This window comes from Apodemus sylvaticus, chromosome 1, assembly GCF_947179515.1.
Source record: "Apodemus sylvaticus chromosome 1, mApoSyl1.1, whole genome shotgun sequence".
In the NCBI taxonomy this organism is placed as follows: Eukaryota; Metazoa; Chordata; class Mammalia; order Rodentia; family Muridae; genus Apodemus; species Apodemus sylvaticus.
Genome location: NC_067472.1, coordinates 55,786,859 through 55,806,584, shown reverse-complemented (window position 1 = coordinate 55,806,584; position 19,726 = coordinate 55,786,859). Strand labels below are relative to the sequence as shown.

Below are 19,726 nucleotides of genomic sequence, written 5' to 3'. Positions count from 1 at the left end.
CCTATTTTGAAGTTATCATGTACACAAGCAGAGGATGAAGTGCCCTCTTCTAAGGCCACCTGCTTAGGCAGCTCCCCTCCTGTGCCAGACCCCAAAAAGGCAGGCTGGGCCCACACTCAGCATAGAGACACACGCACCTGGCGAAATTTGGCTCGAGCTTCTTTTTCTTTCATCCTGCCATGGGCCACTAGGTAATCAAACACCTCTCCTGCAAGAGAAGAGATGGTGGAGGGCAGTGAGTGGGGTGGGTGGGGGCAGGGAGTGGGCAGGAACAGGGAGGAGAGACACACGAGGGTGGGAAACGAGCATGTGGCAGTATCAGACCTACCGCCACTGGCATACTCCATGACAAGGTAGAGTGTCTTCTCAGTCTCGATCACTTCAAATAACTTAACTGCAAGAGAAGGGCTGTGTCGGTACTCAGGAAGCACACGCCACACACTGTGTCCAGACTTGCTAAGGACCTCTTGAACCATCCAGATTCCTTAAGGCAGCCCACAGTGCCAAGATGTAGGTCAACTGTGAGCTGAGCCTTCGGAAGCAGACTCTACAAGGCAATGAACTATGGAAAGGGACAGCTGTGTGGATGCGGGCGGGCCTGTGGAGCCTCAATTGGGGGCGGGGGGGGGGGGGGGGGGAGGAACGTTGGTGCTTCTTACCTATGTTTGGATGATTCAAAACCTTCATTATTCTTACTTCTCGGAACAGCTGGAAGAGAAGACACATGGGTTCATTTCATGCCTGCCTACAGACTTTAGGTCCCTTCAGAGTCCGAGTGAGGTTTTTCTCTCTTTTTTCTTTTAAAACAGATCCCCTTCTCAAAAAAAAACAAAGCTGAAAGCCTTGGAGGAAGAGGAGGGCAGAGAGGGATCAGGAACAGAGCTAGCTCACTAGCTCACTAGCTCACTCACTCACTCACTCACTCACTCACTCACTGCTCAGACCTTGCCCTCTTCCATACCCATCCAAATCTAGCCTCAACACAGCAGTCAGATGCGTCCCTCTACAGGGAGGGGAGCCTGAGCTCAAGTGTCAGCACTGAGCTTCTCTGCCAGCTCAGAGTTCAAACCCTTCAACTGGCCTGGTGACCAGAGAGGTGTCATCTTTTGACATCAAGATGTCAGAGGGTCTGCATTGGGATAGGCCTTTCTTTCCTGAGTCTCTGAGGTAGTAACAGAAGATACCACCCACACCTATATAGAGCTGATGCCAATTTTAATCAAACCCACTCCCACACACTCATGCTCTCTTTGTAAAACAAAATCAGGGGCTCCAAACCATACATTTCCATACTGAAAGATGACAGAAAGGAGCTTCTTCCCCTACAGGCAACAGAGAACTTAAAGAAGGGATTCTGCAACCTCCCAGGCTTCCTCACTCACACAAGGAACAGAACTGGTTGGCTGGTCGGTCTGTGGAGACCTGGTCGTTTGTTTGGGGCCGTAATTCAGGATATAGTTTATAGAACAGAGTAAAAATGGCTTCCCCCCTTTAATGGTGTTCCAGAGCTTTGGTTAACTCCAACAAAAGAAACTTGCTCCAGCCTTCCCCTTTCGTCAGAGCTCGGGGTTGCCTTGCTCCTCTCACCTAACAGTACGCTGGCAAAAAAAGCAAAAGCTCCTGGCCCCCATCTCAAAGTCACCAATGGGGACAGACCTGAGACGGTACCGGGAGCCAGCCGCCACTTTCCCATTCTCAAACATTCCATTTTGGTATGAGAACCTAGAGCCTAGAGCTTTCCAGACTTGTCTAGAACCTTGAATGGCGTATGTCTTCAAAAATTGAGTAAATTAAGTAAGGAACACTAAGAAGAAATGTAGGCAGAGCTGACTGACCAGAATGAGACTGGTCTTGCTAATAAAAAAACGTAAAAAGAGGTTTTTAAAATGAGTATGTTTCTGCATCTTAGGGGTGGAAGCAGGAGGAACAGGAGTTAAAGAATATCCTCACCTACATGCTCAGTTCACAGACAGCCTGGGCATATAATACTTTGTTTTAAAAAAGAAAAAGACAAACAAACAAGCAAACAAACAAAGCAAAGCCCACTACTTGTTTGGCACTGGTATCTTCCAACCAATCAGGAACAAGTGGGGAGAAAAAAAAGAGATAGGAAAAGAGAAGGCTTGTAACAAAAACCCCTCAGGGCTAACAAAATTTGTGAACACCTTGATTCTAGCTGTTAGCATGCCAAGGAAGTCCCTTTATCAATTCTAATTCTGGAAGCAACATTCTCCATAACAACCTCTAGCTCCTCATCCTGCTCCTAGCATTGTGGCTATTTACATGGCTATGTTCTCCTAATTCAGCCACTGTAATATGGTCATGAAAAAACTTGCTTGGCTCTAAGAATCAGGTCTTAGAAAAAAATGGGGGGGGGGGGATGGATACAGTAGAAAGGCCAAAGGAAACCTGACTATCGTGGGTAGGAGCCCCCCCCCCCCCATTCTGTCCCCTAACCGCCTTCAGCCCAAGGATGAAGGGACAGCACTTCCAGTTCTGTCAAGTCACTTGCAAGTTGATCCCCTTCTGCATTCAAAGTTACCCCTTCTTTTCTCAGGCACACGTTTATTCTTTGGCACAGAGGTCATGTCTCTATTTGGGGGTTCTCTTACAACCCAAGGAAGACCTCAGTTAACAAGGGAAGGTAAGCTCAACTTCATCTAGCGAAAGCTGCTTACTCACAAACTATTCAGCAAGCGCGCCTAGAGATCAGGAATAACTCGGAGCCTTTCATCTGTCACCTTGTCACACACAGACTCAGGACGCAAACCTTCTCTATCTCCAAAGATCCAGGGCTAAGTTCTGCTTCCTTACCCCTGAACTTCTAGGGCCACTGGATCATTTAGCATCTGGGTCTGTATAGATCTCTAACAATGCTATAGACATGTTTCTGCAGAGACCTGGACACACAGGCCAGGAGATAACAATCAGGAAGTTGGTCAGATAGGGCCAAGTAGCTGGAAGACTTCAGAAGAGCTCTTGCTTTGGCTAGGAGGCCTACTGGATAGAATTGCCAGGGAACCCAACCAGAACCATAGGGAAAGGGCAGAACTTTTTGGGTGTTTGTTTTCTTTTTCAGGATAGGGTTTCTTTGTGTAGCTCTAGCTGTCCTGAAAGTTTCTCTGTAGACCAGGCTAGCCTCGAACTTGGAGATATTCCTGTCTCTTATACTACCACTTTGAAGGGACAAAGTTTTAAGGAAGCGGTTTTGTGGGGTCAGCAGATGACTGATAAAAGGCAGTCTCAAAGGGATGGGAGGTACTGGGAACTTACTTTCTGCAGGCTGGAGGAGTTCAGCTGGGTCTTGTCAATGATCTTCACAGCGACCTGGACATGAGACAAAAAGCCTAAGACCACTTTCTTGAGCAGACTAAACCAGGACCTGGTGCTACTTTCTCCACTGCATTTTTTACCCTTACATGCTTGGCTCCTAGCGTACCTATCAGTTGGCACTTCTGCAGATAAACAAGAGGCTAGCTGTAGGAACAGTCTCAGCACTGTCTGAGGATAGGAGCTGCTACCATGGTCCCAACCCCAATGCTCACCTCTTTCCCCGTCAGGATGTGACGGGCCAGCTTTACCTTGGCAAAGTTACCCTTGCCAATGGTCTTGAGGAGCCGGTAGTTGCCAATGTGGGGCTGCTCGTCAGCAGAGGCGGCTGAGTTGCGGCCCCGCAGCATGTTGGACTTACTGCTGGGCTTGGAGTCAAGGTGTCCCAAGGTGGGCTGCAGGGTGGAAACACACACGCCTTTACAGGCTGCCCCTCCAGTCTGTCTACCACTACCCTCAGCTCTGAAAAAACTGCAAGAGGCTGGGTGCAGGGGCAGACTCCAAAGCAGACTGGCAGGAATACAAAGACTCCTACGGTAGGGTAAGAGGACAGGAAAGGGAGGGCATCACAGCCAGTTTTCACTGCAAAGGCACATAGCATAAGGTTCAGGGCTAAGATCCTGTACAGGCAGAGCTCAGCTAGAGCTGTGCCTCACCAGTACCACCAACTACTCTTAGCCCCCATTCTTACCCTAGCAGTCTCTGCCCTCATCACAGCTGGAGACCTTGTCTCTGACAGACCTGCTCACTCTAAGAATGCTGGCTCTCAATTGCAGGAGCACATGTCTAACCACTTCAAAGTCCTCATCACCCTGGTCAACGCATCAACGTCTACTACTTATTCTTTACTTTTGTTTACTGATGTGTCCAGTGAGGTTGGAAACCCATGAAGACAGCCTGTAATATTCTTTATTCACTGACATGTCACATCGCACACCTGACAGCACTCAGAGAATCACTGTCCAGCGAATGAATTCAACAACTGGTCTGTGTAGCACAGCGGCCTGCCCTGCTCTGCTCTCCTGCATTCAAGGTGCAAATGAGCTGAGAAGCAGCAGTAGTTACACACAGCGCAGAGTCCTAATGAAAGTAGGTATGAAGACTTTCTTGTGCATCGCCTAACACCACAGTGGAGTAAGAAGTGATCATATGAAAGGAGGCGCTGATACAGGCTGTTCCACCAAAGAATACTGAGGAGACAGAAGCTGGCCCCAAAGGACCGTCTTACCTGACTCTATCTTTGACTGTCCAGAACATACAAAGCTAGAGAGGCAGATGCAGAGTCATAGTTATCTCGAGGGAAGTGTGAGGTGACAGGTAAAGAGCATGGCGTTTCTTTGGGGATAATGAAAAGGTTTTGATAGCAAACAACACAAAATTTAATAAAAGCCACTCATCTATACTTTGAATGGGTGGATGGTATGTGAATTACCTTCCAATGGCAAATGGAATCTTTCACCCCAGCTTTGGGTCCTGACTCCCTCTCAGAGCACATCTGAGCACACCGAGTCGGCTCCACAACCTGAGCCACAGCCAGGCAGAGCTGCCTCAGAGTCTCCAGGGAGACAGGGAGGAGGAGAGCAGGGTGACTGGAGATGGCGGGCCCAGTGTCTTTCCTCAGATTCCTTCCTGAAGTGTGAGGACTTTACAAAATTCTCTTTTCTCTAATTGTCAATTCAGGGTCTTTGAACAGCAGCTGTGTGCTAGTTTTCCTGAATTGCTAACTCAGACCCCAGAAGCCCTTGCACACCGACAACGGTGAAGGCCCCTTGACTCCTACACACAAACCTAGAGAGGCAGATGCATAGTTATCTAGAGGGAATGTTATCTCTGTTATAATTCCTTAAGTCCCACTGTTGTCAATCTGTAGCTATGCACAGCAGAGGCTAGACAAGAGATTTTTTTTTTCAAGAACCAGCTTCATAAACCTTCTCCAAGGAACCCTGGGCCTCATAATTGAGGGGGGGGGCAGTTCTATCTGCAACTACTTCTAAATGATACTTTGGAACCATTCACAGGTCTCTGAAACCTAGCTTCTAATGTTTCCTCTTCTTAGCCCCATCCTTGCCCCAAATTGCTATTCAGTGCTCCCCCTGCCCTCAGGGCACCAACAACTGGAAACCTTCCTTCTGCCCCAGCTGCTAAGTGGCCACTTTCCTTAGCAATTTTCTTTTTTGTGGTGCTGAAGATTAAACCTGGGATCTCTCATATACCAGGCAAGTGTTTTACCAATCTAACACCAGATCCTTTCCTTGACAACTTAAAAAAAATTATGTATATGTGTGAGTGCCTGAGTGTATGCACTACCTGTGTGGATAAGCCCACTGAAGTCAGAAGAGGTAATTGGATCCTCTGGAGGTACAGTTATAGGCAGCTGTAAACCACTATTTCAACTGAGGTTCACTCCAATAGCAGTATATGTTCTTAACCACTGAGCTCTAACCCCTTGGTAACTTTTACTGTAAGTTCCTGAGACACCCCTTTTCCAAGGACAGCAGGAACTTGGTTGCGCTGAAGCCCAAGGACTTGCAATTTTCACACTTAAATACACTTAAGCTGGATCCTAGGCAGCTCCGAAGCACAAACTAGGACGCTCCAGCCAGGTCTCCCCTGGGCTCACTTGCTACACCTCAAGCAGCGGCACAGAAGCCTGCCACGAGCTTGCTTCCTTATGGTTTAGGATTAGCAATGTAGATAACTAGACACAAAATCCCAGGGTTCAGATCCTAACTGCTATTCGGCTCAGGCTAACTTCCTTGCTTTCAACATTTTCCTGAAAAGGAGAGAGAACCACCCCAAGATGACCCGTGCTTGCATTCATCTGGGGGTTGTCTGGCATAGAGAGTAAGGTTCGAGCCCTAGCTCCTCACCTACTGACTTTAGTTTCCTTATCTGTAAAGTGGCAATAAAACATTTCCTACCGATCATTGGCAAATGAGAGAACAGGTATCAACTGTTTTATCCAATGTTAAATAAAGAGCAGCCTAAGTTACAGAGAAAGTTCAAGGCCAGCCTAGGCTATATAATGGGACCATGGTTTTTGTTTTTTAAGCAACTATTATGTCTCCAAATGCTATTCTTAAGTCCTCCTGTCAGTAACCTTTTGGACTCCAGCTGAGTCTGCTAAACCAACTATGGTCTCACAGAGATGTTTAGGGGTGACAAGGATCCAAATTAAGCAGCCCCCCCCCCCCCCCCGGCCCTCCAGACCTGGTGAAAAGAGCTGTTTGTTGGCTATCACAGGCTTTCTTTTTTGTTTTTTTGAGACAGGGTTTCTCTGTGTAGCTCTGGCTGTCCTGGAGCTCACTCTGTAGAACAGGCTGGCCTTGCACTCAGAAATACGCCTGCTTCTGCCTCCCAGAGTGCTGGGATTACAGGCGTTTGCCACCACCACTCGGCATATCACTGGCTTTCTTAAGAAGAAAAAAGAGGTGCCGACCACCAGGTGGGACAGCTGTGGAAGGCTGGTCCCCAGCACAGCGAGAGGAGGCTCCTGACAGGGCTCAAGGAAGCCAGCCAGCACTGGGGTTGTTCCAAGGCTCCCTGCTCCAGTCAACAAACTCCTCTTCAGATCCGAGCCATCCAACTCTGAGGACTTAAATCAGTATTTCTCTGACACCACTATTGCTTCATGACATAAGATACTTTCTAGCAGAGAAATGGGGACAGGATGAGAACCCATTGGGAAGAGCATGAAAAGATGTTAGAAAGTAAAACTTGGTGCAGACACTGCTTTTTGGGCCAAGGACCCAGGTGAGGTAACTCCTACCCTCTCCCGCTGCTGCTCTGAGGTAAGATAGAGTGGGGTGGCCATTTTGGAAAGAGAAGTCCCCTCCTGTGGTTCAGACCAGGCCTATCTATCCAGATCTGAACAGGTGATGGGGTGAGACCTAGCTGTTCTTGTGGACCACAAAGCAAGACCTGGCGCTGCTCCCCTCCCCATACTCAGTCTCCCTGTTTACAGCAGAAGGTACACCACCAGAGCTATGGCCCATATTACACCCTAGCCAGGCCCCTAGCTTCCTCAGGAAAAGAACCCCTGTGGCTCTCAAGGCATCTTCATAGTTTCTAAGTAGCTCTGATCTAGAACAGTCAAGAGCGCTCTGGGATTAGCAATGGCCAGATGGCGGAGTCTTCCATCTTCTGGACCCACACACACTTTCAGACTGGGAGCTCCTGTTACCAGGCTTGCCCAAAGATAGCCCCACTCCAGAGGCCCAGCACCAACTCAGCAAGGCAGGGCGCCTGCCCTAATATTGGCTGCCACAACTACTCTCCTCTTGAAAAGCCATGTTTTGGGGGCTCACACAGGGACTCAAGTGTACTGTGGCTTCTGCAGACTGGGAAGGGCCAGACTAGGGGTGGGAGTTAGAGGTGGGGGAGTAGGCCCTTCCTGGCCAAACTCGGAGTGAGCTTAAGGGAGGTGGAGTAAAGAAAGAGTCCCTTGGGCTCTTGTCCTAAGACCAGCAGGACTCACACTATAATACCCCTTCTACAGCCTGTTTCTTTGCCTCTGGCTGGTGAGGCCAAAGATCTTTCGATACCTGCCTGTTTTCCTTTTCTCCTTCATAGCCAATGCCTCTTCGACATCCAGATGCCCTCCTGAGACTCTGACTGCCTGGTGCTAGTGCCCAACTCTACTTAGCAAAACTTCCAAGATTTTGTTCAAAGGATAGCCCCAGGGCAAAATGGGGAAAACATACCCAGCCGGAGAAGGGGACAAGGACTACCAGCGACTTCCATTCAGCAGAACCTGTCAGGCAGCGAGGGCAAAGTACAGAGGCCGGGATGAGCCAGGCCCAGGGCGGAGGCAGCCAGCCACCCTTACTCAGCCGGCACAGGCCAGGCGACACCTTCCACCACCTCCTCAGTAAAAAGCGTAGCAGCCAAGCAGAGCAGTTCCTGCCTGGGAACCTAGACTGTGTCGCAACCGAAACCACCACTAGCAGAAAAGAGAGACTGGGTTTGGCAGAGAGAGCTATAGGGACGAAGCCTAAGGGTTGGTAAGGCTAAGCGGTCAGAAAGAGTGTACAGTCCAAGACAGTACATCAGAAGTTAGCTGGGAGGAAAGGAGCAGGAAGAGATGGGTAAGCAGGAAGGGAGACCTAGGGGCGGGTTTAAAACAACTTCCTTCTCCCTTCCCCCCTCCCTCTGTCCCCGGAAGTGGGCTGCCCCACCCTCCCCAAGGTGCTCTGCTGGTAACAGCAACTGGAGAGAGTGAAGAGCAGACTTCAGACTGGGCTGTCCTAAAGCCCTTATCTCACCTGCTGCAACAGGTGAGAGAAACCAGGGTAGGAGTAGATCAACAAGGCCTCTAACCGGCGCAGAGGCGCAGACCGTGTGACTCAAATATGCTAACTCAAGACTGGTGACCAGCAAACCTTGCTCAGTACCAAAGGAGGTTGGGTGCAAGCAGACCCCAGTAATCCCACAACTGGAGACAACCGGACCTCTACTTCCTCAAACTCAGCACTTGACCTGAGAAAATGCATGCTGCACTAAGACAAACACTTCAGTGTAACTTCAGGAGAGCTGGGAACATGTGCAATAGCTTGAGGGTGGATAAGCTCAAAAAAGAGCCGTACAGAAGACCGAGAATCAACGTCTTCTCCCTAACTTCTGAAACAATCTAAAGGCTGAAACAATCTAAATGTCCCCTTCTTTCTAGACCTGCAGCAGGTCTGTACTTAAGGTCCCCTGTTCACCTTAAGCACCAAACAACAAAGTGGCTATGATGTGCACCTGGGCGACTTCAGGTGAGTTTCTCACTCTGCCCATGGCCAGCCCACCCATCACACCTGCAGCCCACCCGTCACACCCGCAGCCCACCCGTCACACCTGCAGCCCACCCGTCACACCTGCAGCCCCCCCGTCACACCTGCAGCCCACCCGTCACACCTGCAGCCCACCCGTCACACCTGCAGCCCACCCGTCACACCTGCAGCCCACCCGTCACACCTGCAGCCCACCCGTCACACCTGCAGCCTCTTTGCTGCTCTCTTCAGCACTGCAGGCCAGGGTTTTTCTCCTTAACAGTTCTGTAAAGACCTAATCTTGGTTATCCACTGACCCTTCTGGGAACATCCAAGGCTTCCTCTTTGTCCTCCTGGCACCTTAAGCATACCTCTGAGAGACCATGCCACTCAGGCAAGCAGAAATGTCTACCATAATCCAGCCTTTGCAGCCAGAGTCTGGCTACTTTGTAGGTTCTTCTTTCTTCCCCCTTCTCCACATCTTTTCTTCCACTCTTTCAATCCCCTAACACTAGATAGGAGAAAAAGGGACAGGGATCCCTAAATAAAGTCAAGGGTCAGAAGGGGGCAATGTTACTGCTAGACTACTTCCTGCTAGGGATGCCTTAGGGGCATCAAGTTTGTCAGCAATCTAATTTCTTGTTTCTTCTTTGCACCCAACTACTTAAACTGCAACCAACAACAACCAACCAACAACCCACCCACCCCACCCCACCCACCTCACCCCACCCCACCCACCTCACCCCACCCCACCCACCTCACCCACCTCACCCCACCCCACCCACCTCACAGGTCCTAGCATTTATATCCCTCTAAAAAGTTCCCAGAATTCCAAATGTCACATAATCAAAGAAACTATCTGCAGCTTGCAAGCTCATGCCCCTGCTAGAGCATGAGGCAAATCAGAGTCAGCCGCTGTGGACAGTTTGAAGCAGGCCATATCTCCCATCTAGGATAGGAAAACATATTCTTATATTTCTGTGTTTTTAAAAAGAAACCAAACTTCCAAAAGTGTCTTTACAAGCCTCCTTTTCCATCAGGAAAGTGCTACAGATTACAAAACATGCCCAGGGTGCCCCAGCCGCTCAGTGCAGAGCTGGGGTAGAGAGTCCATGAGCATCCGTCCTTCTACCACAGCAGCAGCCACTGTTCAAGTCAGGCCCCTTTCCCAGTCTTGCCTCAACATTTCTGCATGGAGATTTGGTCTCACCTCTCCAATTCCCACAGGTGGAACCAACCACCTCTCCACATGTAGTAGGAGGGGGAAAAGAGGCTCAGGGACAGTGTAGGGACAGCAGGGTCTCTCTGACATCAGAGGTAGGGACTGCGGAGGGGCTGTCATGGAGCACCCCTTCTCCTCTCACCTCCCCAAGCTAGCCCTCAAGGGTGTCCTGAACCACCCGCCTTTCCAGTCACTGGCAGACTCAGAAGTCAGGGCCACAGCAAACAGGTTCATTTTCCCAATCCCCAGGCTTTGCAATGTGACAGAATTGGTGTGGGAAACTGGAGTTTTGCCAACTGCAGTACCAAGCACTGACCTTCTAAGAGAGAAGCTAGGACGAGATGGGAGAGGACTCAGATGAAGTTATAGGGCTGGACCAAGTCCCCAGGCTTAACTGTCATTCTCAACTGCCAATAGTCCATATACCAGGAGCATTCTGGGTAGGAGAGAACACGAAAACTGTGCTCTGGACTTCCTTGTAGGAAGCTCTCTCCTCAAACTCCTTGAGATATGTTGACTTGGAGAACACCCCCATTCCCTATCATTCTGTTGTAACAAGACTTCAAATAGCTGCTTGCTTTCTCCAGCTCAGGTAGATGGACGCCTCATGGACTATGAATGCCAGCAGATCATGCAACTGAAGCTATCAACATGATTTACTAATCAACAGTTTCTGTGCTACAACCCTCATCCCACAGCAGAGACCAGCAGGGAAGCCTAGCAGTGAGAGGTGCCTGCAGGCCACACAGCCTCACAGCAGCGGTCAGAGCCTGCCTGAGGAGTAGGCAGCATGAAGGGAGCAGAGAGCCTCTCACCCTTTCATGCCTGATAGCCGTAATGACCAATAATCCTCAGCCTCTAGTTCTCAGGGCTACCAGAGATACAGACTCCTCTCGGAGCACTAAGAATTCTACTGTGCACCCAGAGTACACATAAGTTTCTAGTCCCACCTCATCCCTGAATCTGCTCATTTGTCTGATGGGCTACTGGTACTCAGAAAGCCATTATAAAACATCAACCCATGTAGCTAGGGTCATCTGCAAAGTCCACTGAGTGTGGGCACCTGCGTTCTTGAATCAAAGTGCGAAGATACCTAGATTCTGCCTACTATATATAAGTGGCACAAGAACAGGCAGGGCTCAGGAGCAAGCGCAATCTCTGCTACCAACTAGGCTGACCATGCCAGAGCAGGGTTACAGTAAGTCGTCTAGATTGGAACCTAAGGAAGGATGCCCATTTCACAGACTCAGAAGAATATCAACACCCATGCTTGCCACAGTACCCAGTTTTTAGTAATGCCTTGGTAATATTTTTGGTTATCTCTTTTTTACTTGTTTCCCACTCATAGGCCCTGAGGAGACCTATAATCTCTAAGAACTTGATTGCAAATACCAGTGTAGCTAAGCTGATTCTCACTACCCTGGAATTCCTTCTAGATCAAGAAAAAGTCAAATCCCTGCTATAGCAACACTATTAGGCAGAAGATTCTTTTCTTACAAGAAGCCACTTTCCAAGAGGCATTTAAGAGAGAGGGCAGCCACACTATACCCACTGTATGGTGCAAAGTAAAATGAAGTCCCGCCAGGGCACTTCCCTTCTTGTTAGTGTGCTTTAACTCCTTCCTTCCAGAAACAGCCAAACAGCCAACATACCAGTGCCACGCAGTGCCAAGGGCTGGGAAAAGCTTGCATTGCCAGCCTTGCACTTAATTTGGCTCCTCCTGTACCAGTGGGTTACTGTAACCATGGAGACCAGTGAGTTCCTCCATATCACAGGAGAGCCAGGCTGCCAGCAGCCTAGGCTTTGGAGGATGGGGATGGGGGTGAAGCAGGAGGCAGCCAGCAACAGCAAGTCTTGGCTCACTTGACAGGGAGCCCTGGAGTCACGGAGATTACCAGCACAGCTGGGGTGCAGGGGCTTCCTCTTAGGCTCACTCCCTTTTCTTTGAGTAGAGGTTTGTTTCTGATATATTCTCTGGCCTCTGGGCTTCATGGCCAGTTATACTGCTGTGTAGTGGGGACTGCCACTGAGGTTAGACTTGCAGTAGGACCTACTTTGGCTGTCTCATAGAAACACAGATGTACACGTGCTACAGGGAAGGAAGGGCTCCCTCTGGTATCCTGTACTTTAAGCAATCTAGGAACAGAGCTCTGATCCTGGTAATCTCAAAGTTGGAATACCTTCATAGCTAGGAGCTATGAAGTCCCTTCTCTGGACTTTAGAGAACATGACTTGTACCATTCCTTTTTGTGTCCCCAATATCTTAACTCCCTTCTCAGCAAGCTCTGCAAACTCAAGTGTCTTGCCCACCTTCACTCGAGCAGTAGTGCTCATACCTAACTAGTTCAAGTCATAGTACTTAGAGAATAGAGTATGCAATTTCTTTTTTCTTTTTTCTGTTTTTTACTTTATTTGCATTTATTTTATGCTGAATTTATTCCTGGGCCTTGAGTTTTTGTTTCTTAAGTTTCTTCTGGGATACCTTTTTCTTCTGTGCAACCTCCTCTTTTGGCTTTGGAACAATCTGTTCCTTCTCAGTGAGGATCATCTCAGTGTGGCAGGGGCAGCTCATGTATGGGTTAATCTGGCCCTGAGCTCTGTAGGTTCGTCAGCGCATCTCAGGTGCCTTGTTCACCTGGATGTGTTCAATGACTAGAGAATCCACGTCTAAACCGTAAGTTCAGCATCACTTTCTGCATTCTTAAGCATGTGCAGCAAAACTTCAGCACTCTTTTCTGGCCACTGTCCCTGTGTCCAGCCTCACTGCTTGGCCTGGGCGCTCTGACGGACTGACCGACTCCACCACACTTGCTTCTTTAAAGTGGCATCCTTCAGAGACTTGGTGCCTTTGGGGAGATGCATGCCCTTGATGGCTTGGGCAGTTTCCCAGGTGTTCTTAAAGTGAACACGAAGGTTTAAACCTCTTGATTTGCAAGATTTTGTGGGATGTTCTGGGTCAAGAGAGTAGCAAATGACGCTCACGGGTCACCTCTGGCTGTTTAACGAGTGTGCGATTTCTTGATCCTTACAAGTTGCCCTCCCCTGACAAGGGAAGAGGCAGGAAGGTCAAAACTTCTTACCAGAAAAGCCATTTCCTCTTTTTCAAAACATTTGGTTAATTTAGTGTCTGCCAAAAGGAGGAATTTTGATTTGTCTTATTTGTAGCCCAGAATGCTTAGCACAGTATTCAGTAAAATACTAAATAATTGTGCAGGGTGAAAAAGAAAATGTGTTGGGGGCTAGAGAAATGGCCTGGCAGTTAAGAGTACTAGTCCAGTGGTGATGGCATACACTTTAATCACTCAGGAAGCAGACCGGCAGATCTCTGGTCTGAATTCCAAGACAGCCAGAACTACACGGAGAAACCTTGTCTTAGTGGCTGGTAGGAAGAGAACCACTTGCTGCTCTTGCAGAAGACACAGGCTTGGTTATCAGCACCCACATCAGGTTAGCTACTACTGCCTGCCACTCCAGTTTGGGGAAATCTCATGTCCTCTTCTGACCTTCTTGGGCACCTGTACACATATGGTGCACATATAGATATGCAGAGACATATAGCTATAGCTAAGTAATAGTTAAATCCTGACTTTTTGGTTGTTTTTTTTTTTTTTTTTTTGGTTTTTTTGAGACAGGGTTTCTCTGTGTACCCCTGGCTGTCCTGGAACTCACTCTGTAGACCAGGCTGGCCTCGAACTCAGAAATGGGCCTGCCTCTGCCTCCCGAGGGCTGGGAATAAAGGTGTGCATCACCATTGCCTGGCTCTGTTGTTTTGTGTTTGTTCTTTTGGAAACGGTATTAAGTAGCCCAGGCTGGCCATGATATGTAACCATGGATGGTTTAACTCCTGTTTTAAAAAAAAAAAAAAAAAAAAAGGCAGACAAGTGTGGTGGCATATGTCTTTAATCCTAGCACTAGGGCAACTCAAGACAGGTAGATCTTTGTGATTTCAAAGACACCCTAAGCTATATTTGGCATTCAGGTCCACCAATCAGGGTTACATAAGACCCTGTCTCAAAAAGGAGGAGGGAGGAGGGGTAGCAAAGAAAGAGAGGAGACATGTTGGGAGTGGACAGGGATGTAACTCTTGTTAGAAAGCTTACTCAGAATATTCAAAGCCCTAGATTCAACTCAAACCACAGTATAAAACTGGACATAGTGTCATACTCCTTAGCACTAGGGAGGCATAGGGAGAAGCATCAGAAGTTCAAGGTTATCCTCCATTGAAAGACCAGCCTGGACTAGATAAGACCTTATCTCAAAGAGACAGAAAGAAAGGATGTTGTGGAGTTAAGTGTAGTAATACACACTTGGAATCACACCATCCAGAGGCAGGAGGGCCGCCAAGAGCTCCAGGCTACCTTGGGTTACAGTGAATTCTAGGCTAGCCTAGTTTTACCCAGCAAGAGCTTGCCCTAAGAACAACAAAACAGCAACGAAGTGAAGTGGTATAGTGGCTCAGAGCGCCACAGTATGTGCTATCCAAGCCCTGACTATCTAAGTACCGTCCTCCAGAGCCTGTGTGGAAGCCAGGCTCACGTGATGGTGTCTATCTATATTCCCAACATCCCTACAGGGAGATGTGAGGCGAAACAGGGAAACTGCCAGGGAAGCTTATGGGCTAGCTAGCCTGGTCTGCCACAGAAGAAACAATAAAGTGCCTGTCTGTTATACACAAAGCCCAAGGGTTCAATACCAGCACTATAAAACAAACTGGATTGCAGACAACTACAATCCTCAAAAAGTGGAAGCAGGGCTCTGAGTTCAAGGTAGTTTCTGGTCTACAGAGCAAGTTCAAGGTCAACCTATAATACTTGACTCAAAAAAGGGGAAGAGTTGGCATGTCTTCAGATCATGTTCCCAGCTTACAACAACCAAGCGGGCTCTTGCCCACCAGTCACTAATAGAAACTGGAGATCACAGACAGCTAGGAATCAGCAAGGCGACATATCCCATCTGCTCCTTGGTTCCCTGTTTCCTCAAAGGGGGAATCCTGCCTCTCATGGCAATCGGGCCTCCCACTTCAGACAGCTCTTCTCTCTGCCTTTCTACATTCAGTCCCTCCTGGTTTGCTAGGAAAACAGCATGTGTTGCAGAGAATGAAATTCAATGTGAACTATTTCAAAAAGCTACTTATCAGGGAAGTGACAACTACTGCATAAAGACTGCAGGAGACATTGGTATCTGCTACATGGAGAGCGCTACTGTGTAGTACTGTCTGCTTAAACTGGTGCTCTGGTTGGTTACAGGCCCTGCCAACCTTAGGATGCTCTCAAAATGCACTGTCCCACTACAAAGAGCTGCATCCCACCCTGCCCCTCCCCCAAATGCCTCCTGCTACAGTAAGGCACGCAGGAACTAAACACAACAGCGGCGGGGAGCTCAGTGACTCACCCAGCACACCATCTCCTCCCAGACTCCTCTTGGGACTTTGCCAAAGCAAAGCAACAAAGAAGCACGAGATTAAAAAAGAAAGAAAGAAAAGAAAAAAAGAAAAAATTAAAAAACAAAGAACTATCTCAGCATTTATGCAACAGTCTTTCTGCTTGATATGACTTGACCCTTTGTGTGCTCTGGACGTGCCTGGTATGGCCTCCTTGCGGGAGGACAGCCAGCCCCAGGCTAGGAAGCAGGCTTCCAGGTCTTACCCAACTCCAGCAGCTGCTGGAAAGTGTTGAACAAAAATCATGTCTCCCACTTCACCTTTTCCTACAAGAATAAAAACTACTGCTTCCTAACCCTGCAAGTTCACAGAAGGAGCTGAAGGAGTGAGACAGAAGAAAACCACCAGGGCTGTTCACTGCCCCAGAAGTCACTGTGTCTAGAGGTCAGCCTGAGAAGGAGAAAGGTTTCAGAAACCACCCAAGGCTGTCACTAATCCGGCCTCACAACTGCCTCCATCAGACCGACTTTGCACACTCGCTCCAAGTGACTGTTAAACATCCCATCAGTGCTCTTTCCAAAAGCCAGGCTCTCTCGTCCTAACAGGCAGGGGTGCTGCACGCCCATCGTCTGTAGCCAGCCAGCTAGAATGGGAGAGAAGGGAGTACACGTCAGACCACAGAGTAAACCCACCACACCGGATATCCTGGGCACACCTGTGACTCAGGACCATCACAGTCCAGTGCAGGTTCCAGCAAGCACCCTGTGAGGACTAGGGGTGTCTTTTCACCTTTAGTGTTTGGCATCTGGGACTTTATGTGTATGCTAGCTGCTGGGACTAAAGAGAGCACTCAGGCAGTCAAAATCAGCTACAGTGTCTTCCTCCAGAAATTCCCCACTTGCCTAAGTCACCATCTAGGAGCTGGGGTGGGGTTTGGGAGGGGCTCAGTGGTGAGCTGGCTCTACCATGAGCCTGACAATGGCTCCCTGTCCAGTAGTGCTAACGTTCCCTCTGAGAAACCTTACCACTAGTAACTATTCTCTTAGGACTGCTCTCTGAGCACTATACACACAGTACCCTAATCTTCCAAATCTTGGTGACAGTGTGACACAGAGCGCTTGAACAAGGATCCTTCAAAAACTCTTGTGTGGCTGGAGCTTGCAGTGGAATAGGAGAGACTGACTGAGGAGACAGGAACCCAGATAGAAACCAGCATTCTGAATGTCTGCTGCTTCACCGAAGAGAAGAGCTCTTGCAAGTGGAACGCAGAAGACAATGTCCAACTAGAGGGAAGGGGGGAGCATGACAATGTCTTGACACACCTGGTGCCAATATTCTTTAGAGATGGCTTCCCTATAATAGCATAACCAAAGCAAGGGGATGGCTGCGGCTATCAGCCAAGACATTGCTGTACCCTGTTACTAAGTAGCCATGGTTGAAACAGGTATCTTGGACAGGCCGCTTGTCAGCAGTTAGGTGAAAAATGGAAAGTCAAAGCCTCCCAGTAAGACTCAGACCCCTAAGCCGGGCGGTGGTACACACCTGTAATCCCAGCACACTGGGAGGCAGAGGCAGGCGGATTTCTGAGTTCGAGGCCAGCCTGGTCTACAGAGTGAGTTCCAGGACAGCCAGGGCTATACAGAGAAACCCTGTCTCGAAAAAACCAAATCCAAAAAACAAAAACAAACAAAACAAAAAACAAAAAAGCCTCAATGCCCTTAGCTTCCCAATCTAGGCCTAGAGTCAGAGGGGTAGGCAAATATTCAATTACTGACAGTAATAGCCATTTTGCTTCTGGAGAGGCCCTAGCCGCAAGTATTTTCAGCCAGAAGATACAGTGTACAATGCAGATCAGTCATCTTTGTGACGAATGTGTGTCTTTTCAGAATCCCAGGAAAAAACTTCCAAGGGAAGTGAACGATGCAGGGAAGAGCCAGTTCAGACAGGTGACAGCAATCTAGCTCTGGCTTCCTGGCCTCTGACCGGAACCTGAAGGACCCTTGGTGTGAATTAGTATGTGTGCTGGGGAGAAATGGGTCTCTTTGGGGTCTTGTTAGATGGACTGTTACACAGACTGAGAGGATGCTGGTTTATAATGAAGGAGGTGAATAGCCAGGTCTGTAGCTATCCACCTCTGAATTTGCCGAGGGCAGGGAAGAAAAGAACCCCCAAAGAGGAATGTGAATGCTATATTTTAAAAGGAAGTTCTAATTGGAAACGAGCAAGGGAAACGTAGCAGGAACTACCATCAAGCCGGGCACAGAGCACAACTGTACCCATCCCACTCCTCACCCAGTCCGTGATACTCAGCACAGACAAAGAGCATGCAGGAATCAAGAAGCTGCTAAACAGAAGCCTTAGAAACAGTAAAAGCAGAGATCACCAAATATCCAACTCCACCCTAAGCTCCTGAATTATCCTGGCCTGTGCTAAATGCTCAAGATGCACTTGGCTGTCATTACCATAATTCCATGCTTTCCAACTTATCCTCTGTGTGGCCAGAAGTCACAGCCTGAACTTCTTTACCCAGTAACTACCACAGATGCAGTACATCTCCAGGAAGAGATGGCTCTTCTCAAACAGGTCCAGAAAAACTCTATAGTCAGAGGCCAAGTTCTGGTCATCTCATACACCTCAGACAGGGACTTGGGTTTCTTACAGAGCCAGAGATGGCTCCCAGTAGCTCAACTGTTTTATTCTTTCCATAAAAGGCCATGCCATGCTCCCTTGACAAAAAGCACTTTAAACAAAAACATCCCACCCTACAAAAACCCAGAGTACACCACAGCTCTTCAGGCACAGTGTTGCCAGTCTGCCAGGACTTTCTAGATATATGGGTCTGGAAGCTCTGCACATTAATAGTCATAGCAGGAAACATGACTAGTATTTCAGACACATGTGCACACACTCATGTAGCATGTGCATACACACACTACTGCATGGGCACACTCCAATACTTACTAAAAGCTCAGGCTGCCTTTCAGCCTTGAGGAGAACTTGTGTGTATGTGCATATGTGATGATGGTGAGTCCTCAGCTCAGCCACACTGTCAGTTCCCGACTGTCCCTTCCAAGAGGCTTTCTGCACCAGCCAGGGTCCTATCACCACCTGCCCACCACTAACAGGGTACCTACTTAGGAAGGTAAGATTTATAGGTATTAGTGTTGCTCTCCTGCAAACTAGCTGGCATCTGTCTCAGACAGTTTTCCTAAGACAGCTGCATGTCGTAGACCCCTATAGACAAGATCTGAGAACAGAAGAAATAAAAGAAATGCTAAAAGTAGGAATGCTAAGATAAGAAAAGCAGGGCGGAAGGAAACACCTCCCTGCTGCAACCTGCAATGTGGACACTGACACTTCCCACCTGACCTCACCAAGGAATCCCACAGACAATCTTTGGCAGACCCACGCTTCCTCCTGGAATCTCCCCGCTTTTACCTGGTCAGCTGCACCAGGTCACATGACTGTGGCATCTAATGTGGATGCTGGTTTCCCTACAAGGAGATAGCCAAAGTCATGTGAGCTGGGTCGACACGTTCTACTGCACTTGTTTATAAGCAAAAGGATTAAAACAACCCACTGGGGAAGAGGAGGGGAGGAGAGCAGAGGGGCAAACCTTGGACACGGGGCAAGCACTGAAAAGGCAGTACAGAAGCCTCCTGCCAAGAAACTGTTCTCTTAAATACAAAAAAGAAATCTCTAACCAAATGCCAGACCAGCTACCTACAGCAAACACTACTTACCCCTTCAGTGACTGTGAGACACTGCTTAACCCTGCCCCCAGGTCCATACATGAAATGTTAGTTTGGTTTATTTGGGGTGAGATGGAAGGCTAAGCTTATGAGTGACATAAAGCTTCTAAGAAGTCCCAAGTTGTTCAGGTGTGGTGGCAATGCACACTTGTAATCTTAAATCCCAGAACTCAGGAAGCAAAAGGCAAGCAGATCCCTGAGTTCAAGGCCAGCCTGGTCTAGTTCCAGGTCAGCCAGGGCTACGTAGTGAGACCCTGTCTCAGGAGAAAAAAAGTCCCGATTTGAATAA

The 19,726-nt window shown here is 48.5% G+C and overlaps 1 protein-coding gene and 1 pseudogene across 9 annotated transcripts in view; both read right to left on the bottom strand.

Moving 5' to 3' along the window:
* Mark2 (microtubule affinity regulating kinase 2) overlaps window positions 1-19,726 on the bottom strand; it is a 67,472-nt gene that overhangs the window by 11,106 nt on the left and 36,640 nt on the right. For 8 of the 9 annotated variants that reach the window (XM_052190784.1, XM_052190777.1, XM_052190802.1 and 5 more), the window contains exons 2-6: window positions 3,546-3,725; window positions 3,274-3,327; window positions 660-708; window positions 329-394; window positions 138-208 (exon numbers count right to left, since the gene is read on the bottom strand). In XM_052190784.1, coding sequence (XP_052046744.1) covers window positions 138-208; window positions 329-394; window positions 660-708; window positions 3,274-3,327; window positions 3,546-3,680 — 375 coding nt within the window. In that variant the 5' untranslated portion in view covers window positions 3,681-3,725. Of the gene's footprint in view, window positions 1-137; window positions 209-328; window positions 395-659; window positions 709-3,273; window positions 3,328-3,545; window positions 3,726-8,033; window positions 8,084-19,726 lie in introns of all 9 variants that reach the window. The other variant, XM_052190833.1, reaches the window with a different exon arrangement.
* Window positions 11,815-13,889, bottom strand: LOC127691335 (60S ribosomal protein L17-like; annotated as a pseudogene).